The sequence below is a fragment of the Cervus canadensis genome, chromosome 10 (assembly GCF_019320065.1).
Source record: "Cervus canadensis isolate Bull #8, Minnesota chromosome 10, ASM1932006v1, whole genome shotgun sequence".
In the NCBI taxonomy this organism is placed as follows: domain Eukaryota; kingdom Metazoa; phylum Chordata; class Mammalia; order Artiodactyla; family Cervidae; genus Cervus; species Cervus canadensis.
In genome coordinates, this window is record NC_057395.1 from 9,483,257 (window position 1) to 9,510,884 (window position 27,628).

Here is a 27,628-nt window from a genome sequence, read left to right on the forward strand (position 1 = left end):
AAATCATTTTTCATAAAATGGGAATCTCTCAACAGCAGCAAGATTTCTATTGTGTTGTTCTATTGTCCTCTGCCCACCCCCAGCGGCACACATTCCCTGAGCCCCTATAAACAGCCAGTCCCCACTCACTTCCCTCTCCGCAGGCCTTCATTTCCTGTGGGCTGGGAGCCTACCACCCACTCCCACGCATGTTCTAATGGAAAAACCTTCCTTCTGGGGTAGAAGGGTGGCTGGCAGACAGAGCTCTGTCTTTTCTGGGGGCACTGACTTTTTTCACCCCCGCCCCCTGACTCAGGTTTAGAACTGTTTCCATGGTAACAGGGCCTCATGGGCACTATTCAGTTTACCTATTTACATACGGTTGTAAATAAAACACTTGTAGATTAAAAAAAAAAAGTTTCACAAACATTTGGTCAATAAAGTTAGCTGACCAATACCTTGTTCCTGGCTTCTATATGGGCGTTGTAGAAAAGCAGCTTTGCTGCGAGTGATAAACTCTGGCAAAAGACAGCATAGTGTAGCGCGGTGTTGCCACAGGCGTCCATGACATTTGGGTCGGCGCCGTGCTGCAGCAGGAGGGCCGCGCAGTCCTCCTCTTGGCATTCTACGGCCTGTCAGCATTGTGCCAAGAAACAGAGTGTGAGTACTAGGAATTCAAAGGAAACAGCCCACAAGTTCACCAGTTCCCTCTATTTCAACGAGATCAATTCATTTTTAGTCTCAGTAGTTAAATCACACCCATCTCATGTGGACACGGTTCGCTGTCCCATACCTTCATCAGCGCGGTCTTGTTTTCATTGTCACAGAGGTTAAGCAGGCATTTTCTCTTCAGGAGGAGAGCCACCACCGCGGGATGGCCATTGGCACAGGCCAAGTGGAGGGCAGTCCTACAAAAGCAAGACAAGTTCTTAGGAAAAGGTAGTGTCACTGTTTCAAAACAAACAACTGTTCATGTGATTGAAAATACTCAACAGCATGGTACTCCTATCTCTCTAAAACAAATATTTTGTTTTCTTCTGGAGAAAGAGCAGCATATATTAGCTTTAGCTCCTCTTACACAGTAAGGAAAGAACAATCTACTTGAATAGAATGCGCAAGACCTTGAGATTCAGCTCAACTTGGGTTTGAATTTGACTTTCACTCTGTCACTTATTAGCTGTCACTCAGCCTCTTTGTGCCTCAAGTTCCTCATCAACAAAATGGAGAGAGAGTAGTCGTTATCTCACAGGACACCGCTGCGATGCTTAAATGAGATCCATGCACAGATAACAGCTGGTAATTGTTAGATTCGAATATCAAAGTTACTACTATTATTACTGTCTTACAAGGACAACATCTGAATGAAGTCAAAGGATATTACAACTCCTTTGCAGATATGTTTTGAGGATTAGAGACAACATTGTACTTCGATGATTCTAATATGCTTATTTTCTCACATGTTAACGTCTCTGACATTGGAATATAATTTATAATTCACAGGCTTTACAACTGTAAATTGTAGCATTTTTGGTTGTTCATTTCTCATTTTTCCTGTTGGTCTAATTACCATGAGGTGTTTTCGTCTAAGTTTCTTTAGAGATGACGTATGTTATATATTATTCTATAATACAGGTGCACAACACAGTGATCTACAACTGTCAATGGTTACACTGCATTTAAAGTGACTATAAAATATTAGCTATATTCCCCATGTTGGACCATATATCCTTGTAGCTTGCAGGGTTTTAGTTCCCTCACCAGAGATCGAACCCTGGGCCCAGAGCAGTGAGTCTTAAACACTGGATGGCCAGGAAATTCCCAAGACTCCCCTGACTTCTGAAAAGGCTGAAAGTTGTCACAGTATACCAATCCTCACAAATAAATTGAAAGTGACAAATTATTTTTATCTGTGCCACATTCCTATGAGTGCCAGAAAGATAAACCCTGTCTGCTCATCTGACTTCCCTACAGACAGCTTGCTCTACAGATTTTTTAATTTGGGGGTTGCTAAATCAACTTTCACATTTCTTTTTTTTTTTTTGGTGTGGAAACCCAGGAAACTCCAGAGTGTTTGCCTTTGAAATCATTCTTAGAAAAGTCTCTGGGGTGGGATATGTGTATACTTACAACTGATTTATGATGTTGTACAGCAGAAACCAAGACAACATTGTAAAGCAATTACCATCTAATTAAAAAGATATTAAGGTTAGTAACCAGTAGAACGAGGAAAAAAAGGTCATTGTCAGCACACAAAGAATGTATCAATAGGAATTTCAGTTTTCTTCTGGTATTTTTCTCACCCTGTGTATTTCAAATGTTTGACCCATACTCTATCTGAAACTGTTTGGTGAGATAAGAATCTAGTTACTTTTCTCTTAATAGTTACTGTCAGGGAATGTTTGACGGGAGGATTCCTACGTGCTGTCTCTCATGAGTCCTTTGTCCCTCTTCAAGCGGAACAGCACGCTGCTCCCAGGGACTGAGGTCATTGTGTGAGGCAAGCATGAGTCTCCTTTAGTAAACATTCTCCTTAGGACAAAACAGCTTAATCTCCTTCCCCTTACTTGAGATATAGATTGTCTCCTGACCTTGTGACTAACGTTACCCCTTGTTCCCTTGGTAACGGTTGCTGTACATTTGGTTTTCTGATCTCTATCATTCCCGAAAGAAGTTTCTTGTACTGCAGCCTATATATACTCATAGAAAAATCATTAAAGCACCTTTGCTCCATCAGAGCTTAGGTCCCCGGGTCTTTTTTGTCTCTCTCTCTCTCTCTTTCTCTCTCTCTCTTTCTCTCTTTCACTTTCTTATCGTCGACTCCGCACCACAAGGTTCCGGTCCATTAAAGGACCCCAACAAGTTACCAGGTTATTTCTCTACCATCTACACATAATTTATCTTTACTAATAGAAAATGTCATCAAGCAAATTTTGATAATCTAAAAGGGCAAATCTTTGTCTATTATACAAAACTTCCAATTTCATCACAATTAAAGACAGCATGTGTAACCCAAAATCTTTAACACCACCATCTGTTTATTTGGTTTAAATATGGAAAGACCATATATCCTAAGAAAATGTCTTCCTATTCAAGAACACAGTCAGCTTCCTACTTCAAAGCTGTCTTCTAAGGTCCTTCAGCAAGGAATATACACACATAAGTGTACAGTGATATAAAACAGATATTGCATTGTATCTGAAGAAATTTTAACCCAGAAGTTGATGTGTCATGGGGATTATTTTTCTCACTATGCAGTTTTCTGGAATATATAACATTATGGTATAAAAATGTGTACATTAAAAATAAGATGCCGACAACCTCAAAAGTCTGCCCACTGCCAATATCCACAATGGACGATCCATGGGAAGAAGAGTTTTCATAAATCACATGAGAAAAACAATGTGAGAGCCAGGGAGTTCCAGAAGATTTCTTGAGGGCTGTAGAACTTGAGAGCTCTTACCCATGAGTACACTATGTTAACGCATGCATAACAAAAAATGAAGAGGAGGAGGAAGAAGAGGAAAAAAAGATGCTATTCAAGTTTTATTTCAGTTCTGTGATTACTGACATTCAGTTAAATAACTTTAAAACGGCCAGTAAAGTGCTCTATAAGGGGAATTATAAGCGGGTCCAAAACCAGCTAAGGCTTTGGCAGCCTATCAAGTCTGCGGGGTGCTGGATCCCAGGAAGGTGTCCAAGAGCCTTGGAGGGGAGACTCACAGGAGGGACCCCTGCCAGGCCCTTCCTACCTGCTTACCTGTTCATCTTGTCCTTGTCATCCAGGTCACTCTTCCCGAGCAACAGAACCTGCTGCACTTTAGTTACATTGCCTACGCTGGCAGCTTTGTGGATCTTTCCAAGGTCCTTGTCTCGGATGCGGTACCCGGGCTGGAAGTTGATTCTATGACTGCCGTCTCTCCCCGGGCTGATGGAGAAGCCGAAGGGCGAGATGCCCTTCTTACTCCTGAAGCCAAAAATCTTCTTCATCACAGAGCCTACAGACTCCAAACACACCTCAACTCCCCCTCGGCTCTTCACAGTCCCTTAAACCCAACACGAGCACTAGAGGTAAGCCAGAGCGGTCCCGCCACAACCTCCCAGCTGGGAAGCTCAACGGTTTGGAATCTTGCATCCCAGAAGGATCGTTGCTAAGCAACACCTCTAAACACATTGCCCGTGTGCCAGAATGCCCAGGGTGCATGTGCAAAAACTGGAAGTGCATTTTTTGAAAGAAACAAATAATATCAATAAACCCTACCTAAGGTAAGAAGAAATGAGAGGAAACTGAAATAAACACAGAAAGGAAAGCGACATTACAACAGATACCTTAGAAGTAAAGAAGCATAATCATAAGGGACTATTATTATCGATGAACAATTACAAATGGAAAAACTTAGAAGAAATAGACAAATTCTGAGAAACATACATGCTGTCAAGACTAAAACAAGAAAAAATACAGAAGTAGAAAAACTCAAAAGTCCAGTAACAAATAAGGAGATTCAAATATTAAATAATAAAAAAAAAAACTCCCAAAAGTTAAAAGTTTAGGATCAAACGGATTCAAAGCTCAATTCTACCAACATTCAAGTAAGAATTAAAAGTAAGACTATGCATAAAAACACTTGACAAAATTCAAAATCCATTTATGATAAAAAAATATTCAATAAAATAGAAATTTACTCAATACAATAAAGGCCATTTATGAAAAGCATGAAAAGTGAAAGTGATAGTCACTCAGTCGTTTCTGACTCTTTGCGATGCCATGAATCACAGCACACCAGGCCTCCCTGTCCATCACCAACGCCCGGAGTTTACTCAAACTCATGTCCATCGAGTCCGTGATGCCATCCAACCATCTTATCCTCTGTCGTCCCATTCTCCTCCTGCCCCCAGTCCCTCCCAGCATCAGGGTCTTTTCCAAAGAGTCAACTCTTCACACGAGGTGGCCGAGGTACCGGAGTTTCAGCTTCAGCATCACTCCTTCCAAGAAACACTCAGGACTGACCGCCTTTAGAATGAACTGGTTGGATCTCCTTGCAGTGCAAGGGACTCTCAAGAGTCTTCTCCAACACCACAGTTCAAGACCAACAATTCTTTGGTGCTCAGCTTTCTTCCCAGTCCAACTCTCACATCCATACATGAACACTGGAAAAGTCATAGCCTTGACTAGCTGGACCTCTGTTGGCAAAGTAATGTCTCTGATTTTAATACGCTATCTAGGTTGGTCACTACTTTCCTTCCAAGCAGTGAACGTCATTTAATTTCATGGCTGCAGTCACCATCTGCAGTGATTTTGGAACCCAATAAAATAAAGTCTGCCACTGTTTCCCCATCCATTTCCCATGAAGTGATGGGACAAGATGCCATTATCTTAGTTTTCTGAATGTTGAGCTTTAAGCCAACTTTTTCATTCTTCTCTTTCACTTTCATCAAGAGGCTTTTTAGTTCCTCTTCACTTTCTGCCATAAGGGTGGTGTCATCTGCATATCTGAGGTTATTGGTATTTCTCCCGGCAATCTGGATTCCAGCTTGTGCTTCTTCCAGCCCAGCATTTCTCATGATGTACTCTGCATATACGTTAAATAAGCAGGGTGACAATATACAGCCTTGACGTACTCCTTTTCCTGTCTGGAACCAGTCTGTTGGTACACGTCCAGTTCTAACTATTGCTTCCTGACCTGCATATAGGTTTCTCAAGAGGCAGGGCAGATGGTCTGCTATTCCCGTCTCTTTCAGAATTTTCCACAGTTTATTGTGATCCACACAGTCAAAGGCTTTGGCGTAGTCAATGAAGCAGAAATAAGATGTTTTTCTGGAACTCTCTTGCTTTTTCTATGATCCAGCAGATGTTGGCAACTTGGTCTTTGGTTCCTCTGCCTTTTCCAAAACCAGTTTGAACATCTGGAAGTTCACGGTTCACGTATTGCTGAAGCGGGTTTTGAGAATTTTGAGCGTTATTTTACTAGTGTGTGAGATGAGTGCAATTGTGCAGTAGTTTGAACATTCTTTGGCATTGCCTTTCTTGGGGATTGGAATGAAAACTGACCTTTTCCAGTCCTGTGGCCACTGCTGAGTTTTCCAAATTTGCTGGCATATTGAGTGCAGCACTTGCACAGCATCATCTTTCAGGATTTGAAATAGCTCAACTGGAATTCCATCACCTCCACTAGCTTTGTTCAAAGTGATGCTTTCTAAGGCCCACCTGACTTCACATTCCAGGATGTCTGCCTCTAGGTGAGAGATCACACCATCGTGATTATCTGGGTCATGAAAATCTTTTTTGTACAGTCCTTCTGTGTATTCTTGCCACCTCTTCTTAATATCTTCTGCTTCTGTTAGGATCATACCATTTATCAAACCCATCTTTGCATGAAATGTTCCCTTGGCATCTCTAATGTTCTTGAAGAGATCTCAAGTCTTTCCCATTCTGTTGTTTTCCTCTATTTCTTTGCATTGATAGCTGAGGAAGGCTTTCTTATCTCTCCTTGCTATTCTTCAGAACTCTGCCTTCAAATGCGAATATCTTTCCTTTTCTCCTTTGCTTTTCACTTCTCCTCTTTTCACAGCTACTTGTAAGGCCTCCTCAGACAGCCATTTTGCTTTTTTGCATTTCTTTCCTATGGGGATGGTCTTGATCCCTGTCTCCTGTAAAATGTCATGAACCTCCATCCATAGTTCATCAGGCACTCGATCTATCAGATCAAGTCCCTTAAATCTATTTCTCACTTCCATTGTATAATCCTAAGAAATATGCTTTAGATCATACCTGAATGGTCTAGTGCTTTTCCCTACTTTCTTCAATTTAAGTCTGAATTTGGCAATAAGGAGTTCATGATCTGACCCACAGTCAGCTCCTGGTCTTGTGTTTGCTGACTGAGAGGAGCTACCTCACGTCTGAGGTCAGGGAAGGCGGCTGAGAGGAGAAACCCCACGTCCAAGGAGCGGCAGCTGCATCGGCACAGAAGGGCCGAGACGAGCTACTCCACGTTCAAGGTCAGGAGGGGCAGCCATGAGGAGATACTCCTCGTCCAAGGTAAGGAGCAGTGGCTGCACTTTTGTTGGAGCAGCCATGAAGAGATACCGCATGTCCAAGGTACGAAAAACCCAAGTAAGTATTGCGAGAGGGCATCAGAGGGCCAACACACTGAAACCATAATCACAGAAAACTAGCCAATCTGATCACACGGACCACAGCCTTGTCTAACTCAATAAAACTAAGCCATGCCACATGGGGCCTCCCAAGACAGACGGGTCATGGTGGAGAGGTCTCACAGAATGTGGTCTACTGGAGAAGGGAATGGCAAACCACTTCAGTAATCTTGCCTTGGGAACCCCATGAACAGTATGAAAAGGCAAAATGATAGGATCCTGAAAGAGGAACTCCCCAGGTCAGTAGGTGCCCGATATGCTACTGGAGATCAATGGAGAAATAACTCCAGAAAGAATGAAGGGATGGAGCCAAAGCAAAAACAATACCCAGGTGTGGATGTGACCGAATAGAAGCAAGGTCCAATGCTGCAAAGAGCAATATTGCATAGGATAATTCATTAGGTCCATGAATCAAGGCAAATTGGAAGTAAGTGGTCAAATAGGAGATGGCAAGAGTGAATGTCAACATTATAGGAATCAGTGAACTAAAATGGACAGGAATGGGTGAATTTAACTCAGATGACCATTATTTCTACTACTGTGGGCAGGAATCCCTTACAAGAAATGGAGTAGACATCATGGTCAACAAGAGTCTGAAATGCAGTACTTGGATGCAGTCTCAAAAATGACAGAATGATCTCTGTTCGTTTCCAAGGCAAACCATTCAATATCACGGTAATCCAAGCCTATGCCCCAACCAGTAATGCTGAAGAAGCTGAAGTCGAATGGTTCTATGAAGACCTACAAGACCTTCTAGAACTAACACCCAAAAAAGTTGTCCTTTTCATTCTAGGGGACTGGAATGCAAAATTAGGAAGTCAAGAGACACCTGGAGTAACAGGCAAATTTGGCCTTGGGGTATAGAATGAAGCAGGGCAAAAGCTAATAGAGTTTTGCCAAGAGAACACAACTGGTCATAGCAAGGGCAGCTGTCACTCAGGGAAACAGTTTGATGAGTGTGATTAACCTAACAGCCTGCAGAGCTTGGGGCGAGTTTTACAAACTTGATCATTTCACTTCCCTCTTTAAAGGGGAAAGGTGCAGTAACATATGCCAGAGCCACATGACAGGTGCTCAGAAAACATATGCACCATCACAGCAACGAGACCTCTCTGAAAGCAACCACGTGGACAGGAAGAAGCGAAGGACTCAGGAAAAATGTTAGGAGTGATAACATCTGTGGACGTGAAATGTTTGTTTTTATTTTTCCTTGTGTGTGTATTTTCTAAGTTTTCTACAATGAACATGTATCCCTCAATACTTTTCTGTTAAAGTAACCTAACACAACTGCAAACACTATTTCTACAAGTGTACTGCTGATACTGTTAATGATGGAGCAAAACCCAAACACCTACATGGCCCTCGAGGCCTTGTGTCCCCCAACCAGATTCTTGGATGGAGATAACGAGTCTCCGGTTCTCCGATGCAGAAAGAAATTCACCGAGTCCCTTCGGGGTGGTCGGGAAAATCAGGTCAACCAGGCTGAGACCAACGCAAATCCATTCTCAGCTCCCCGACTGATGGCCTGAAATCAGTCACCATTATCTTGTGGGCACGTTGGGAGGGCAGCACTGGCCGCAGAGGAAGGGCATGTGCAATCAGGCTGCCCGCCACCAGCCGGGCTGACTCTGCGGGAGTCCACGCAGCCCACTGCATGGGTGATGCCTGGTCTGCGGGCTTCCTGCTGTGGGCTCAGGTGAGACAGCAGGGCCTCAGCTGGCAGCAGCCTGTGTCCACCATTCGCCCTGGGCCAGGAAGGACCCCGGCAAGACCTACCTGACCTTCTCCTCCGTGAGACGCTCCAGGGCGGAGTGGAGATCGTCCGTCTCTTTCACAAACTCCAGGTTCCTCTGCTCAGCTTTCTCCAGGTCTTGTCTCGCCTTAGCTCGCTCCCTGGCCATCTGCTCCACCTGCTCCCTGCAGGAAGGAGGGAGGGATCACTGGGGACACTGCTCTGGGCCTAGCGAGCTGGTCTGAAGGAACAAACTCAGCTGGCCTAAGAGTGCTGAGCAGTGGCTGGCTCTGGGCTCTCACCCACCTCCTGTGCGTGCGTGCCAACTCACTGCAGTCGTGTCCGATTCTATGCAATCCTATGGACTGAGACCTCCAGGCTCCTCTGTCCACTGGATTCTCCAGGCAGGAATACTAGAGTGGGCTGTCATGCCCTCCTCCAGAGGATCTTCCTGACACAGGGATCGAACTCGCATTTCTCACGCCTCTTGCATTGGCAAGTGGGTTCTTTACTACTAGGGCCACCTGGGAAGCCTGACCCTCCGCCTACCACGATGGTTTCTGCAGTTATTGAGTCTGTTTTACAGAAGTATATACAGCAAGAAGCCAACTGGCTTGCGATGGGGTTTCTAGCAGGTTTATGAACCAGGAGGTTCGAGCCCAGGACAGGCACTCTTCACTTCTCCAGACGGCCGTAGAAGAGGTGGGAAATTATCCTCGCTCCGTCTTGCCTGCAGCTGGGCCTCGGACCCAGGAATCCCCAGCACCCAACCTGGGACTGGACGCATGAAGGGGAGAAGGCTGGCCACCCATTTTCCTGCCTGGTCACAGCCTTGCCACCTGCAGCCTGGCAGCTGAGTAAGCGCCAGGGAGTTACCCAGAGCAGAAGCGACGCCTGTCTCTGTCCGGTCACCCCAGGCCCTGCCCAAGGCTCAGTCCACCGGCTATCCTGGTGCCTGTTTCTCCCACTGGAGAAGCACCAAGCTTGTCTCCCTTCCTCATCCTCCCAAAGCAGTCTTCCTCTGGGCCCCTCTGCAGAGTTGCCTGACATCAGATATCTCATCTGTCGGTACCTAATGAGATGCAAAGTCTTGAGGATGGAGACCGGAATTACTGCCAACCTTTTCTGTAGCTTCAGAGCATCAATAAAAACACAATAACAATCTCTATGCCAACCGGTTCAGTAGACGGATGGCCTGAATATCCTGCTCAACTGGAGCCAAACCCAATTAAAACGGAACGCATTCTTGGCCCAATTGATATGTAGCACTTTGTGACCGTGCTGGAAGCGTCCTTTCTCATCCTGCTGGCTGCCCGTGCCCTGGGCGAGGAGGCCAGCCTGGCCAGTCGCACCCCACGCCCCATCGCCCGCAGCGGGGCTCTTACTGGCAGAAGCCCAGCTCCTGGGGGTAGCAGGCCAAGGCTGCCGAGGATCGGCTCAGAGGCCAACACGCACTGCGGGGTGAGTCTGAGATACTGAAACCTACCCTCTAAGGGATTTGTTTCAGGCTGCGGGCTTTCTCTGCTGTTTACTTATTATGTTTCTAAGTTAAGATGTCCTACATATCGAGATCAAAAAATTACGCAAAAAGCGAGGATGATGGGCCTTCTTTCCATGGGGCATGTGTCTGCGAGGTTCTCTGTCCAGCCTCCCTCATGGGCAGCCATCTCGCCCTAATTCCCCCGCCCAGACGCCTCTGCTGGGGCAGCTGCAGGACCAGCCGCCACCTGCAGGACCTCACTGCCATTGTGAACGCCCTCCTGGGCCCACAAGGAGATGATCTGCTCTGGGAAGGCGAACCCTCTGCCGTCATCCATGCTGCAGAAGAGGCAGGGGCCCGAGCACTCGGGACACGAAGGACGACGTGGTGGCCTGGCCAACACTCTCCTCCAGGACCTGCACGCGGGCACCAGTGCCATGAGGACCGCGGCCTCCTCACGCACCTTCTGTGACCTCACCACATGTGCTCGGCGGGGGCAGCCTCCCCCTGACTCCTGCTGCAGGGAACAGGGTGTCAGGAGACCTGAGGGGACTGCAGGCTCCACGGAGACGACCCGAGCACAGGGCTCAGGGCCGTCTGCCTGAGGCCGTGCGGGGGGATGCACATGCGCGGTCACCCAAGGTAACCTCTCTCTGAACAAGCAATGGCTTCCCGCCTGTCCTCCCAGAAGGTGGGCCTGGGAAGGCACACGCCAGCCGAGAGAAGATGGGCTTCAGAAGAGGTGGGGCGGCCTGAGCGGAGGGCACATGTCCTCAGGATTCAGGGCGGGAGACAAGGGCAGAAAAATCCCTCAGCCGGAAAGCTGACTGGTGAGGCTGAGGTGAGGCCAGGAAGCTGTGCTTCCCACCCAAGGGTGGGCCCTGGGACACGCACTTGCTGTTGGGACCAGAACAAGGAGGAGCAGAGGCCCCCTCCTCTCTGAGGTTGGTGTTACAGCATGGGGGCTCTAGCTCTCAGAAAAGGGATGGAAACCGGGGCCTCTCCAATGGGAGTGCAGAGTCCTAGACAATAAATCACTGCAGAAGTCCCTGGCCCAAGTATTTGAAGTCAAATCCCAGCTGCCATGTTCTCACCCGAGTGTTTCGTATGCACTCCTGACCCCAGTGTGACAACGGCCCTACAACCCAACGACGACGTCCCAGTTCTCTCCCAAGCCTCCCGACAGCTGGTTTCTTCAACTCAGCATCAATGCAGAATCTTCCCAGTGTGTGTGGTTACTCCCCCAGTGTTGCTGGATCACCTCCCGCCCGACCCCCAGTCCCCGTCCTCCTGGACCTCCATCCCTAACATCTCTTGTAAACTGGAACTTAGCACCAAAAGCTAGTTTGGATGGAGGTTGAGTGTTATCTATTTTCTTTCTTTTTTTTCCCCAGCAAAAACACCCCAAGGTGGGCTGTTTCCATACCACCTGACATCAGGAGCCATAAGTGTCTTTGACATGCAGACTCAGCAGCGAGTCCGGGTGGCAGACGGCCAGGTTTCATACCCTATCTTGGTTAGCCGGGTGGCTTACTGAGGTTTCTGAAGCTTGGCCACAGAAACACCCTTTGGGAGAGGACAGACCTTGGGGTGCCCACAAAGAGCTCTCTTGAGATAAGCAAGGCTTCAAAGCAGAGCTCCCTCCACGCCCAGACTGCACCACCCTGCCCAACACAGGACGAGGGTCCCCTGCACCTGGCCAGACCCCGGCTCTCGGTCAGTGGTCTGGAGCTTTCCAGAGAGGAGTCATCTTGGCGTTTACTGTGATAACCCAACTAATAACCAGAAAGTCCTTTCCTGAGGAATGCTACGCTTCCTTGCTCATGAATGATGCTGTATATCGGCTTGAGGAAAACACAAGGGGAGGGCCACTTTCAAGACTCCTTCCGGCTTAAAACATCTGAACGTTCTAGGTAAAAATGGAAAAACTTGGACTTCTCTGATGGTCCCGTGGTTAAGAATCTACTTTGCAATGCAGGGGACTCAGGTTCGATCCTTCCTCAGGGAACTCAGATTTCACGTGCCGTGGAGCAACTAAGCCTGTGCCCTGCAGCTAGAGAGAAACCTGTGCGCTGCGATGAAAGGTCCCAAATGATGTTTGAAGATCCTGCAGGCTACAGCTGACATCTGACAGCCAAATAAATACATTTTAACTTAAAAATTAAATAAATAAAGGCAGGAACCAAAAAAAGGGAAAAGCAATTCTGAAACCAGTGTGTGTTCTCAGGGCTGGCAGAGAAGGTGAACAAGTCCTCTGAGGTCTGATGTTAGTGTCTGTGCACGAGTGTCAGTTCTAACCTGGATGGAAAGAAGAACCCCAACCTGTTTCTGGGCAGAGAGCCCAAAATCACTCTGTGAATAACCTCCCCAGAGCCCTTCCTCTCGTCCCCTAGATTTACTCTGAGTCCAGTTAATTTAGGAAGTGATTTTTGGACACAAAGAGGTTCATCTGCTTCATCTAGTAGCACAGACACGTGGTTCATTCGGCTGACGTCCCCACGCTCAGCGCTGAGCCAGCAACAGCCTCGGCCCCTGAGGACCACAGTCTGGACAGTGCTCAGCACCAGTGCAGACCTCTCACTCAGGAGAAGCTCCAGGTCAGTTCTGGTCTGCCGCTGGAGCCATGGTCTTGCACATTCTGCCCTGTGACTCACTCTGGTGAGAGGCGTCCTTAAGGAACCCGCACACCCACGTGATGATGTACCCAGCATTGCTGAGCACACCTGTGACTGCCTTCCGGGAGCTCCGCCAGGTTCCCAGGACCAGAGCCATGGCTCGCCCTCCACTTGGGGCACATTTACGGCCTCTGGTGAGGGGGGAGGCTGCTGGCCCAGGCCCGGCACACTAGGAAGGAGTCCCCTGGCCCATGCCTGCCGGTCGGGAGGATCACTGTGACCCTAGCCAACCAATTAGCTGCTCTCTTAGCCAGCAGTCCCTGCCCAAGGGTCTGACCTCAGGAATCTCAGAGCTGGGACCTCCCCAGGAGAAGTGCACCCCAGAGAGACCACCCACACGGGGCACCTCCCAGGAAATTCTCCTTCGCTGGCAGCCTGCTGCCTGACAGCCCAGCACTGACCAAAGCGGGCATTCACCACAAGACCAGGCTTTACCTTGGACTTCAGAGAATTCATTCTGAGGCTCCTTCGTGCTGTCGGCTTCTTCATCAGACTTGAGACTCTGGAAAAACAGAAAGAGAAGGATGTCAGCCACAATTAACCCGCAGGGGGAGGATCTGCCCCGTGGATGTCCTTTCTGATACGAATGCCCGAAGGCTCCCACAGTGGACAGCTCAAGGAGTCTCAGTGAGGGCCCTGGAGGCATCCATCACGAGCAGGCCAAGTTGTGCAGGGTGAGCCTTGGTCCAAGTGCTGGACGTGGGTGACCGTGGCTGTGGCACACCTGCTTTTTCTGCCCTCAGCCGAATAACCTTCCCTCCTCCTGCAGGGCCAGGGGAGGGTGGTGGTGAAGAGGGGATACTCCAAGGCCCCCCGTTTCTGAAGGAGGATGTTCCGTGGCCAGAACTGCAGACTCCCTGCAGACAGGGAGACTCAGAGACGCCTCAAAACCGAATGTAGGTCCCCAAATAGCCCCTCTTCCAGCGATGAGATGCCCTCTCCCATCCTCCTGTGTCATGTCATGTGAGCAGTGATTGGGGGAGGTACCCGGCGGGGGGGGGGGGAGTCCACCCACCTCCACACTTTCCAGGGAGGCCGAGCGGCAGAGCTGGCTCCTCACACTGGGTCTGACCGGCTGCTCTGGTAAACCTGGGGCTCCACCTGCAGCGCCACAGGGCTCGGGCTGGCTCCGACGGCCATACCACTTAGAGCTGCTCACGTCCTTTGAGGGCACAGCCCGGGAGGCAACTGGAAAGAAAATGGGAGGTGTGTGGGGCTCTTTAAAACAGACTCTGGGCCCACTTGTGCTTACGAAGATGCAGATTCGGAGGTGCGATGTGGCTCTCGGGGACAGACAGAGAAAACGCCAGAAGAACACAGGGAAGGGCCAACGTGGGGCTGGGGCTGAGACAGCCAGGCTGGGAGACAGGACCTTCCATCCTAAACGCTCGGTATTGCTTCAGTGTTTCCAAGCAAAATATGCTTTTGCTATGTGATAGAAAACTAATTTAAAAATCTAGCTTTTTTTTTTTTTCCCAGTTACTTTTATTAGTTGGAGGCTAATTACTTTACAGGGTTGTAGTGGTTTTTGTCATACATTGACATGATTCAGCCATGGATTTACATGTATTCCCCATCCTGATCCCCCCTTCCACTTCCCTCTCCACCCGATTCCTCTGGGTCTTCCCAGTGCACCAGGCCAGAGCACTTTTTACACAAAGAAATAACCTTCCAATAATCCAAGTGCTCTAGTGACCAGAAGGTCATTTCCCACCCACTTGACCCCACCCCACTACAGGACCCCACCTGGACAGGACACAGAGGCAAGGAACTCAGCACAGTCAGGAAGGCTCAGACTCCGCATGGGTCGAAAGTCGGGGGCAGAGGAAGGTGTGGACTTCAGCTAGGGATTCATGAGGCTCCCTCAAGCCCTAATACACCCCTGCACTTCCTCCTTCCCTCCTTACCTGCCCACATCTGCGGAGCAATGGGGACTCCGCAAGCAGAGAAGAAATGACACTGCCTCTGCAGGAATCTGAGTGGCCAGAGAGACTGGGGAGTGGGGGTGCAGCCTGGGCTGTGACCAGGAGAGAACACGGGTTTGAAGGGAAGCACCCAGAAGGGGCCAGTTGGAGAGAAAGGCACAGGGTCCCAGGAAGCAAGGCCAGGCCAGGAAAACAGACCGTTTCACACAGGTGGGTCATGTTCCCAGGGACTAAGTACCACCTCGTCTCTCTCCTCCTCACCCGAAACTGGCCCGCAGCCTCTGACCTTGGGAGCATCAGAGGAGGAGGCCGGGTCCAACCGGGCCTCCAGGAGAAACAGCGACGCCAGCGACGCATAGCAACTGAGGACAAGGAAGCAGTCTTGGGAGGAAGATGCTGAGTTCCACGTGACAGAGGACAATCTAGGGCAGGCTGACCATGTTCCCGGACCCTGAGAGGTTATCATGGGCAGGGTCCGGCCCTGTACACTCTCCCCATGTGGGAACTCCCGGGGCTGCTGGAGAAGAGGGGATGTTCCCACTGACAGGGAGCAAACGGAAGGCTTGAGCACCCCATCTGCTCTGGTTTCTGTCTACACACAGGCTGTGGCTCCTTTCTGAGCGGGGAACAGCGGGAAGAGAAAGGCCATGTCAGCTGGGAGTGGGCAGCGGGGACACCCTCGGGAAACCAGGTGCGCCTGACAGCCTGCGGACCCCCGCCTGGGGCTCAGTAACTCGCCGCTCACTGGAGGTCATGACCCAGCACCATGTCTATGCCCTTGGCCTGAATGGGCTCCTGCCTCTCCCCTCCTGAGACCCCCTGGTCTGCGTCTGGAGGCCCACCTGCCCTTGATATGGTACCCCTTTCTTCATTGTTTCCGCTGCTCAGCACTTTCCCCAGAGCAACGAGATGCCCAGAAATCACACACATTAGGACCGGTTCATAAATGTTCTCCGAAAAGTGTCACGTCCTCCCTCCACCAGGGGGAAATGCACCCCCAGGAACGTGTCTACGCGACAAATCAGGCCAGGAAAGGGCAGCGTCTCACCACCCAGAGCACAGAGCCATGGCCTCTCAGTGGGAAGCTCTGGGGGTCACAGCCAGTCCCCACCCGCTGCCCAGACGGACGGCAGACCACAAGGTCAACCGAGCCTTGTGCCTCCTGTATGTGCATATTTATTCATAGGAGCAGAATGCTCTCAGCATGCTGAGAGGCATGGCCAAGAGATTAAACGAGCAAAAATAAAAAAATAAAAAACTTTTTTTGGTTATGTGTTCTGTGATGGCCTTCACTGAAGGAGCAGAACGACTGAGAAGCATAATGTTCTTCAAAACCCCAGCCATTTGGCCCCAGGGTGCCACGCACATTCCTGGAGCATCAAAGCACATGTTTCCAATCGTGGCATGAGTCGCTGGGAAGGACCAGCAGGCAGGTTAGAAAGCCGGAGAGAGGGATGCTGTGGATTGGCCGGGGAAGCAGGGATGAAGCCCATGGGGGAGACCGGGAGGGTGGCCCGCTTGGGAAGCACACAGCCCCAGGGTGGGGGCAGGGCTCACTGGGCTCTCACAACAGGGGCTGCCCGTGTGCACCAGCCCTGGCCTAGCCACCTCAGGCAGGCCTATGACTGACCCACCCACTGACTGGGTAATTGAGGAAAGCTCTGAAAATTGAAAGAAGAGAAAAACAACACAAAACAAAACGGGGGTTGGCAGAGAAAAGCACCAGTCACGAAGAGGACACAAGTTGAGGACTCACAGGAGTTCCAGCATAGAAAAGGGAGCGATGACACGGGCGCGGCCTTTCTCAGGCACCTTCATGCCCAGGGTCACAGGATCACACCCCAAGTCGGGAAAGCCAAGTGGCCTTCTTCCCACCTCAGGGAAGAGAAACCTGAGACAAAGCAACCCATGACCAGACCCTTTAGGTCCCAGGGCGGCCGCTGACAAGCTGGCTCCTACCCCTGGTCAGACTACTCCCCCAGTCAGACTCCCTCTGCGCTCGCCCCCCACCCCATCACGCCCCAACCCCTTATCAGACAACTCCCCCGTCAGGCTCCTCCCCCTGGTCAGACTCCACCCCTGTATCAGGCTCCTCTCCCATCAGGCTCCTCTACCCTGTCAGACTCCTCCCCTGGGCAGACTCCACCCCCTTATCAGACTCCCCCCCCCCATTCTGACTCCGCCTCCTTATCAGACTCCTGCCCCATAAGCCTCCTCTCCCCCAGGTCAGAGTTCTTACATGGCTCCAGCAGAAGGCTGTGGGACACCAACCAATTTCAGCTCCAGGGGAGGCCACAAGTGCTTCCCCAAGGCCCTAGCTCCAGACGAGAAAACCTCACCTGAGTAATGGGAACGATCAGCCACAGAATTTCAGGGGTGGGGGGCGCTGGGGGGCTCACTGGAATCTACATGAAAGGTACATAAGCCCCAAACCTCCCAATGGCACCTGCTGCTCCAGTCATGCACCTGATCCTGACCAAGGCCCCTGCCGGGGTCTGGGAGCCGACCAGGGGCCTGTGTGGGGCAGATGCCTCGAACCCCTGCACCGTGGGGGAAGAAGGGATCCTCTGGCCACTGCATTCTCCCTCCCAGCACTCTTCAGATGCAGCCTCGACAGGTCATCCGGCCAGAGCACGGCAGGTGCTGCCAGCCAAGGAGTTGGCCCATTTTCTAAGGAGCACGTCCGCCATCACCTTCCCAGTGGACCCACAGGCCACACCTCAAAGCGGGCCTCCCTCCAGAATTCTCCCGCCACCTCCTGACAAGTATCAAAGCCCCTCTTCACTTGTTTTGAAATCTTACCTTTGTGCCACGGATCCCACTGGAAACCAGGATTTTAACAAGTCCCAGGAGCACAGAGCACTATTGTCTGAGACAGGCAGAGGGCTGCCTCAGCTGGTGGCATCCTGCTTGTTCCACCAGCCTCCCAGCCTGGCCAGCACCTTACACCTGCACTGTGCTTTGGATGATCAAATCCTTCCACCTCTCCACACCCACTTTATCTTGTCTACACCCTACACTGTAAGGACCACATGAGATATTACTTGACATTCCTGAGATTGTGACTTGGAATAAATATGAATTTAGTCTTCCTCCCATCCCTTGCACAGCCTCTAAAACCCTCCAATTTCCTACGTGATAACAGCAACCACACCCAAGTTTATGCTGATAAGGTGACTTTGAGAACCACACCTTGAGATGGGCTGGTTGCCAGGGAAACCAAGGATGTGATTAGAGGTTGGAACTTTCAGCCCTACCCCTGACTTCTAGACAGCTCAGAGGCTGGATGTTGAATTCAATCACTGATGCCCCATCACTGGATCACTCATGACTCTGTAACAAAACATCCATAAACCCCAGAAGGACAGCATTCAGAGACCTTCTGGGTTGGTGAACATGGGGAGACCAGGGAAGACTGAGGCCTGGAGAGGGCGTGGGGGCTCTGAGCCTCTGCCCACAGCCCATGCACCTCTCACCCTGAGTTACATCCTTTGCAATAAACTGCTGGTCCAGTAATGGGTTTCCCTGAGCTGCTCTAGCAAATTGATTGAAACTGAGGAGGCCGTCGGCACCTCGGATCTTTAGCAGTGGGTCAGAAGCAAAGGAGACAAGCTGGACTTGAAATTGTTGTCTGAAGGCATTGCTGTCTTAGCCTGTGGGGTCTGCAGCTGTGTCCAGGGGCATGGTGTCAGAATGGAGTTGAACTGCAGGACACCCAGCTGGTGTTGCAAAATAGCCTGGTGCGGGGGAAACTACACAGATCTAGTGACCAGAAGTGCCAGGGTATTCGGAGGATTTTGTGCAGTGCAGAGGAAAACATGAGAGTTTTCCCCTTGCAGAACCATTTCACAAATAAGGAACCCAAAGAAGAAAAAAACCCAAGTGCTGCAGTCCATGGTCCCAGTCCATGCAGCTGGGGATCATAGACCTGCTGCATTGTTCAGGTACAACATCATATTCCAGAAGTCACAGAATCACACAAAGAGATGTAAAAAAGACCAGAAAGGCCTCTTACCTGACTCCAAAGAACCACTGTCTTCATCTGAGGCGGCAAGACCAGCCTGTGATGACAACACAGCCATGAAACCGTCCTTAAATTCCTCGAAGTTAACCTGTGAATTTGAGAAAAGTGGTCAACACTGCTTTCAAAAGGCCATATACATAACACACTGGCCTTTGGGGTTTTCTCAGATGGAAGATTCTTATGTTGCCTTCAGCACTGAGGACATTTATTTTTTCAAATATTTACTTAAGGTTTTAAAAACCTGAAGATATAGTGAGGCAATTAAGAGTGAATCACAAGCCCTTCACCAAAAAACACTATCAACAACGCCATAAAAGGAAACTAGATAAGATAGTTAGAAAACAGTGCAGAAAAGAGGCGTCTGATGACCATAAACATTAGCATATAAAGAAATATCCATGCCTTCACTACCCACCAAGAAAGAGAACATGCCAGCACCTAGGCTAGTCCTCCATCAAGGTTCCTGATTAAATCCCCCGCCCCTACACTGGAGGGAAAAAAAAAGCTCTGAACGGTCACACATATGTCCTAAGAGTTTCTCTGGAGTATATGCACCTAAGAATGGGATTGCTGGGTCATAGAATATACATTTATATCCTCTTGGCAAATTGAATCTTTTGTCACTATACAATGCTGACCCGCTTCAGTTCACTAATGCTTTTTACCCTAGAGGCTAGCTTTCTTATGGAGCTTAAGAGTTTCATATCAACCAGTTTTACCCTCTTCAGGGACTACACAAAGCACGTCTGATAATTTGTGTCTGTGTTATCATTTATATTAACTCCGTACAAGATATTTTTGTTTTATATAGCCAAGGTTCATTTAGAATTATTCAAATATTTGCCACTTTGTTTTTCCTTTCTTCCTTCATTTCCGACCTTCTGCCTGGGATAGTTTTCCATCTATCTGAAATAGATCTTTGAGACTTACGTTTTCTTAAGTATGCTGGTGCTAACCTCTTTCAGTGTTGATTGTCTGAAATGTTTTCATTTCCCTTTCTTTTTGCAGCAAAAACATAATTTATTAAAAGAATATTGGAAATGATCCAGATGTACTTAAAGAAAATGGGTAAATAAACTGTAATTCAGTCAGACAATGAAAGACGACAACAGGGGAAACAAAAAACAGAGACAATAAATGGACACTGACCTACACTATCTGAATACAGACTGCAGCCATGATACTGAGTAAAAGAACCAGAGTATGCACTGAGCATGTGCTGTATACGTCCACCTGTATGAAGTTCAGAAATAGGCAAACAAATCTCTGCTGTTCTCATCAAGACAGTGGCAACTGTTGGAGCCAGAGGGACCCCAGGGGCACCTGAGGAGGGATGCAGGATGCTGGGGGCCCAGGTGTGCTTGCAATGGATGTTCTCTGAGCTGCACACTTCCCAACTCTTTTCTCTGCCTGTGCTTCACCTGACGTCACACAGAAAGAAATCAACGCAAGACATACTTCTAGGTCAAAATGTCACTGGTATGTGCTAGAAAAGCAGGCCTGGGGCTCTAGTTCCAAGCATGCTTCCCACACCTGGCACAGAACTTGAATGAGTACATTTCTATTGCTGCCTCTGAGGACTAAATGCAGCTGCTGGCTGTGGAACGTCTCTGCCTGGGTTATACACTATCAGACTTGAAGGTGGACTACTTATATGTGTGTTTATCTTCTGGCTCCCCAGTAGCATGTGGTCTCACGGCTGACACATTGTAAATACTCAACAAATGTCTACTGGATGTGCTGGTCTCTATATCCTTCAAAATTGAGCAGAAGTCACCTTCTCAAGGAGACATTCTTTCCCCTTTTATCTTTAAAAAAAATCTATTTATTTATTTTTGGCTGTGTTGGGTCTTCGTTGCTGCAGGCTTTCTCTATTTGTGGCGAGTGGGGACTACTCTTCCTTGCACTGTATGGACTGACCATTCTAGTAGCCCTCACTGGAAGGTGGGCGTGGATTTGCTAAACTGCTAGTATGTCTGAAACTTCTTTTTTACGATGATGCACCAATTTCATCAGGTGGATCTATTAATTTATTGTTGTTCAGTCACAAGTCATGTCCAACTTTTGGGAACCCCATGGACTGCAACACACCAGGCCTCCCCTGTCCCTCACCATCTCCCAGAGTTTTCCAAAGTTCATGTCATATCGCTGATGCCATCCAACCATCTCATTCTCTGTTGTCCCCTTCTCCTCCCTACCCTTAATCTTTCCCAGCATCAGAGTCTTTTCCAATGAGTTGGCTCTTCCCATCAGTGGCCAGAGTACTGGAGCTTCAGCTTCAGCATCAGTCCTTCCAGTGACTATTCTAGGTTGATTTCCTTTAGGATTGACTGGTTTGATCTCCTTTTGACTCAAAAGTCTTCTTTAGCACCACAATTCAAAACCATCAATTCTTTGGCACTTCTCCTTCTTTATGATCCAACTCTCGCATCCTTACATGACTGCTGGAAAAACCACTGCTTTGATTATATGAACCTTAACTAATCTTAAATTGAAAAGGCTGTGTCCAGACTTTTGCCATGTGGATCAATACTAGAAAGAATATTCTTGCATAGCTTTCATTTCACAGAGATATTGTATTGGTTTCATTTTACCTTCTGAGCTTCTACATATTGTCTAGCACATAATAAGTGCTCAAAAATACTTGTTGAGTGACTTCCCTGGTATTCCAGTGGCTAAGACTCCAAGCTCCCAATGCAGGGGACCCAGCTCCACTGCTCGTCACGGAACGAGATCCCACATGCCACAGCTAAGAGTTCGAATGCCCCAACTAAAGTTCCCACAGGTCGCAGGGAAGACGGGTGAAGCTAAATAAGTAAATATTAAAAAACAACAACAACAAAAACCTTCACTACATGGGAGCAGAATGAAATGGCCATTTTGTTTGATCCAATCTCAGATTTCTTTTGTGTCTTTGATAATACTTATCAGCTTTCCTTTGAGCCATCAAACAGGTGGGGATTTGGGAATTCTCTGGTGGTTCAGTGGCTAGGACTCTGCACTCTCACAGCCAAGAGCCCAGGTTCAATCCCTGGTTGGGGAACTAAGATCCCACAAGCTGTGTAGAGTTATCCGACCAAAAAAAAAAAACCAGGAAGGAATCTGATGGCTGAATGTGCTGCTGTTTTATCTGATACCATTTGACTGTTTCTGTGTCCTCTCCCATCACAGCTCACAAAAGGACAAAGGGCCGGGATAAAAAACATCAAGGAAACCAGATAACCTGTTTATGCTGTTTTAACCAGTGTTAATTTTCACAAATGTGCCTTTTACTCACCTAGCCCTCGAATACAATTCTAGGTGATATCAAAAGGGGCTAGGACATAAGCGATCAAAATCACACCCGATTTTTTTTTTCCTCTGGCCACACCACGCATGGCATTGCCATCTTAGTTCACCAGCCAGGGATGGAACAAGTTCCCCCTGCAGTGGAAGCATGGAGTCTTAACCACTGGACCACGAAGGGAGTTCCCACACCTGAGTCTGAAGTCCATAAAGAAAAAGCAGTAGAGGGAAAGTGACCGAGCCGGGTGGGGCGGGTGTGTGAGGAAGAGCCCTCCTCACCCCAGGAGCAGCTCTGCTGGCAGCACAGGCCACTCGGGCTCTGGGGGAAGTAACAGGAGGCAGACACACCTAGAAGCTCCCCGGGGCCAGCAGGGAGGGGTTTTAGGTTGTTCTTCATTTGTTTCTGCCCAAGAACCAATTCAGGAATCTTTCCAGGCTAGATATTTTTTTCTCATTCAAAATGAGACACTTTTATTGAATTCTGTGGGGGGAAAAATACTCTTCCTTCAAAGGTAAGATGACCAACACAACTATAGGCACTGCTTTTTTGTTTCCGGTTTGTTTTTGTTTGTTTTTTTCCCAGACTGTGGGATCTTAATTTCCAAACCAGGGATTGAACAGGGCCCCTGGCAGTGAAAGCCCAGATTCCTAATTACTGGACCACCAGGGAATTCCCAGGCACTGTTTTAAAATGAACCCTGGTGGTCTAGTGGTTAAGAATCCGCCTGCCATGATCAAATCATGTGCAAATGGAGGAAGAAGTCTGAAGTCGAATGTTAAGAAGGAGAACACATCTCTGATTTTCTTTAAACTTTTCCATTTAAGGAAAAGACAGAAAGGTGAGAAAATTTACACACAAGAAACAGTGTACCAGCAAGTTTCAATTCTGAAGACGTTTAGCCAGAGGGATTCTCTCCTACGTGTGTTTCTGAACTATGTCCCATAGACCGGGAAGGTCCCACAGGGGTCACTGCAGGGTTGAGGAACAGAGAAGTCACAGCTGCGGGGGCTCTGGCTGCTCTTCAGCTACAAGGCTCTATGCTTGTCTCCGTTTCATGTAACACGGTTCCCTGCAGGAGTTTTCTTTTTTAAAAGAAAGGTTCCTTTCTTTGGGAAAAAAAGAAACTTTTTGTAGGGTATGAGAGTCATTGATTTAGTCAAAGTTCCTAATTCTACAAAAGAAGTAGCAAAGGCCATGTCCTTCTGACTGAGTCCAGAGTCCTAGGACAGCTACTTTCTCAGGTTAAAGAAAAAACACATAGATTTTTAACTATAACATGGACAGAATGAACATGTAAAACCTTGTTATACAGGCCAACAATGCTTGTGGTGCGACATGACTTTTGAAGTAAATTATGTGTTTTAAATGCATGAACAAGAATAAATCAATATCAAATTCCTATTTGTCACAGTCGATACAGTTAATTTAGAAAGCATACATATTTTTTAAACAGAGGACAGGGAACTTGAAGGAGAGAATCTTAAGTTGAATCAAGCAGGACAAAAGTGAAGAGATTCAACCTTAAAAGGATGTTCATTTCCTCTAGATAAAACCTGGCTTGCTAAAATGACTCAACAATGAATTATCCACATTTTGGGTTATTGAGGACAAAATTTAAAACACACAACAGATCTCTCTTTACTGTTTAGCATACTTCTATCCAGGCTCTCATCATTAGTTGGTATACACAAAAAGCATGAGTGTAATGTATGTAAACTATAATCTAAATCTGGTCAGAAGTTGCAGTTGAACTTCATTTCCTCAGCCTAAAGTTTCAAGGGGAGCACTTATACTCCTACCCTCCTCATGAGAAGCGAGATTTACCCAACGGGTGAGTTTGGCAGAAGGAACTAAGAAGTGCTTGCTTGGTTCCCAATCTCTTCTTTGAAAAGATGTGTGTGCTCACAGTACCGTGAACTTGGGTCTGTGGTAGGCAGCCCGCCCCTGGGACGGGGGTCAAGCCTATGCTTCCTCCTCTTAGGCCTGCGTCTGCGTGAGCAGGTCTCTGACTTGGGATGAAGTGTCTGGAGGCCCGCTGTGACTGCGCAGCTACAGCACATCCTCCAGGTTCATGGCTCTCAAGTACTACGACCCAACGTAGCTCCAGTGCTGTCGAAGAAACCTTAGATTGCTCTTCTGTGATGGCAAGAAGCCGAATGGGAAAACAGCTTGAGACTGCATGTAACAAGGGCTGCTTTTCTCTGCATCACCATCATGGAAACACCATCAAAAACCATAAACCCGTGTGCACTGACTGAAATGGACATTTTAATCACAAAGATTTCACAATGAAAACTAGTTGCAATTTAAAGACTCCCCTTCATTGCCATCTCAGTCATCATTCATCCAGGTGATGTCAAGACAGAGACAAAACTCAGCTTCATTTACAAGTTTTAAATATTTGATTTAACTACAAACTTAGAAACATTCTACAAATGCTCAGCAAGATATGTTTTAGAAATTGAAACCAAAATTGTGTAAGTAAAATAGCAATTAAAGTTGTACTCTTGTACAAGCGAAAAGACAAAAAATGTTAACCTAGAACCAGAAATTAATCTTTTGATTATGTATCACAAGTTTGTTTAATTCATAAAAACGATTTATCTAGGATTGCTTCAAATAACAAACACCCATATGTGCTTAGTGTTTGGATGCCAGTCACGTACACTTAGGGGTAGAAAAACTGTGGTGGGAGCAGCAGAGCAGTGATTGTGAGCCACTGCCAAAGTGAAATCAAGTACAAAGTAAATCAAACATCTGAAAGCACACTTTCGGTTACTAGACAATAAGGTTTCGTTTCTAAAGTAGAATTTCAATGCAGCTTTTCAAGAAATTTAAGAATTAAAGAAGTATCTCTTAAAAACGAGAGTTCTAGCACAAAAAAATCATTAAATGTCTCCTTGATTATCACAGTTGATTATGGTTTTACTTAGTGTGCATAACTCAAAGAAACAACTCAGAAGTTCACCAAATTAAAAATAAAGATCATTTATATCAGAAATCGGAAACCTAGTGAAAAAAAAAGAAAAGAACTAACCTTGGTCAAGCTGTCATTTGAACAGTGTGGCACTGAGGTTTGCTCTTGAAATAAGATTTGCATTGAAGCCTGAAGTAGGATTGAAATTTCCAACAGAAGACGGCTCCAGGACTAGCATGCTGCTAAGAGTGCTGAGTAAAGATCTGTTCTGCTGTTTCTCCACCTCAAGTTTGGTGCTCATCTCTGCCAGCCTCTCATTAGTCCTGGGGAAGATGGAAAGCACGGATTTCATTCCAGCTTCCCTCAGTGACTTGCATTTTGTAAGTTGCCGCACAGTAAATGGAATTCCCATCACACTGTGTGCACGCTGGAGGCGCACAGCAGACCTGCTGTAAACAGTGACAGCTCTGACCTTGTTCTAAAGAAGCACACGTGTGTCTGGGCTCCTCAGGTAACAAGTCACAGCTGGGGGAGGAGAGAAAGGGCGTCAGAAAGGGAGGTGGGCTGACAGTGACACCTGCCGCCTCTGGGACACCCCTGCCCCCAGGAAACAGTTCAGGGATGAACAAAGACCTCCCACAAAGCCACGTTCAAGTGCTTCCTCTCACCACCCTTGTACACACGTGTCACTCATGACCTCGGAGAAATTAAGCATTTGGCGCTGAGGAATCACCTCAAGCCACAATCTCAAGGGGGAGGATGAGAAAGTCAGTGGGTGAGACTGAAGAGACCTAGAACAGCCCCAGGAACAATCACAAGCATCCCCTGCTTTTTCAAAGTTCACCTTACTTTACTTCACTTCTACGAAGGGCCTATGTCAGCACCTCTTTCTGATGGTCCAAAATAAATAAATAAAGATTCAAAGACAAATTTTGGTCTCATTTAAAATGCCGAAACTCTAAACAGCGTTCAGCGTACGTTTTAGAGGGCGAGGCATCGCGCTCCCCATGCACAGAGACCGGCCCCACCAAGCTCCTTCCCCGGAAGCCACACCCCACGTCCCAGCATCAAGTCCCACAGCCCTGAACCCTCTCTGGGAGCACCTGGGCTTCCCTTCTGTATACTTATTTTAGGCATCGACTAGCAGAACGTGTCCTCGGGTCCCTGCTCCTTTGCTGTATGCTCTTTGGGCTTATGAAAGGCGTCCTAGGAGTGCTCTGCTTTCAGAGGCGGGGAAGCCTAGACTGGGCCCTGCAGGTGGGATCTGCCCTTTCCCGCCTCCATACAACCCCTCAGGCAGGTCACCATGCCAGCATCAGCCACTCTGTGAATTACCCTGCCTTTCACCCCTGTGTGAATACTCCCTGATTTCACAGGCATGCTTTTACTTAGTGTAGGAAAACTTACCAGGATATCTTATTACTCATTTTTTTAGGGTGCCCTCTAGCAGTGATTATCTAGTTGGCTTTCACTTCCTACTACTCTCAGGAACCTGGCTCTATAAAAATTAGACTTCAGACACAAATTAATGGACTAAATATATTTTCTGTGATTCTGGCTTTTGACTTACTTGTCTAGTTTCTTTTCCAAAGACTTTCTAACTTTTAGTTTCTCTAGGTAGTGTTGCTTATATTTTTCCAACTCTGCTTTATTAGAATCTTCCAAAGTTTGCATCTTGGAGAGTTCAGATCCCAAGTCTTTAATTCTGAGTTCCATCTGACTTCTTATGGAAGCAATATGCTCCTCTTGGAACTGCTGTAAATTTTCTTCAGATGCTGCTTGTATCTAAGTCAAATTTAAAAAGATCCTTTTGTTAATGATTATAACCTGAATATTTGTTCCATTCAGTTTTGAGTCAGGAATTCAGAGAGCGATTTTAAATGCGAAAATAAGAAAATCGGAACTTGAAAATAATCATCGTCAAGGTGACATGAGTTAAATCTGAATTATAAAATTAATGTGGAATCAATGTTATAGTAGTTATAGTAGTCTCCTGCATTGCAGGCGGATTTTTTACCAACTAGGCGATCAGGGAAGCCGATATTAAACCATCACTAAAGCAAACTGCTGTTGTCATAAGCCCATATATTTATCGCTACCCTCCCATGCTTTCCTGTCTCTCGAAATGTTCCCTGCAGATCAACTTGACAATCCAAACAGTAATACTTTCAAGTTTCAAGAACTGTCTTTTCAAGGCCCAAGGGGTAAAATTCAGCCACAATTCAGCCTGTTTCTCTCTGATCCTCTCTAGCACTTTTACACAGGCACAGGTACCAAAGAAACATACACTTGTTGGGAGACTGGGACTCACACACGCCACACTACACACTATTGTTTATAAAACAGATAACTAACGAGGACCAACTCTATAGCACAGGGAACTCAACACTCTGTAACAGCCTGTATGGAAAAAGTGTTTTTATAAAGAGCGGATATACATATATACACATAAGTGATTCAC

At 47.5% G+C, this 27,628-nt stretch overlaps 3 protein-coding genes across 4 annotated transcripts in view; all 3 read right to left on the minus strand.

Moving 5' to 3' along the window:
* Nucleotides 1-27,628, minus strand: part of LOC122447855 (ankyrin repeat domain-containing protein 26-like) — a 933,540-nt gene that overhangs the window by 217,492 nt on the left and 688,420 nt on the right. The gene's annotated exons all lie outside the window — the stretch shown is intronic.
* The window catches only part of LOC122447854 (ankyrin repeat domain-containing protein 26-like), a 234,494-nt gene that overhangs the window by 69,078 nt on the left and 137,788 nt on the right, over nucleotides 1-27,628 (minus strand). The window contains exons 2-3 of the mRNA XM_043478536.1: nucleotides 773-887; nucleotides 438-611 (exon numbers count right to left, since the gene is read on the minus strand). Coding sequence (XP_043334471.1) covers nucleotides 438-611; nucleotides 773-887 — 289 coding nt within the window. The remainder of the gene's footprint in view (nucleotides 1-437; nucleotides 612-772; nucleotides 888-27,628) is intronic.
* The window catches only part of LOC122447884 (POTE ankyrin domain family member A-like), a 312,070-nt gene continuing 309,846 nt past the window's right edge, over nucleotides 25,405-27,628 (minus strand). The window contains exon 7 of the mRNA XM_043478616.1: nucleotides 25,405-25,490. The gene's annotated coding sequence lies outside the window, so the exon portion shown is untranslated. The remainder of the gene's footprint in view (nucleotides 25,491-27,628) is intronic.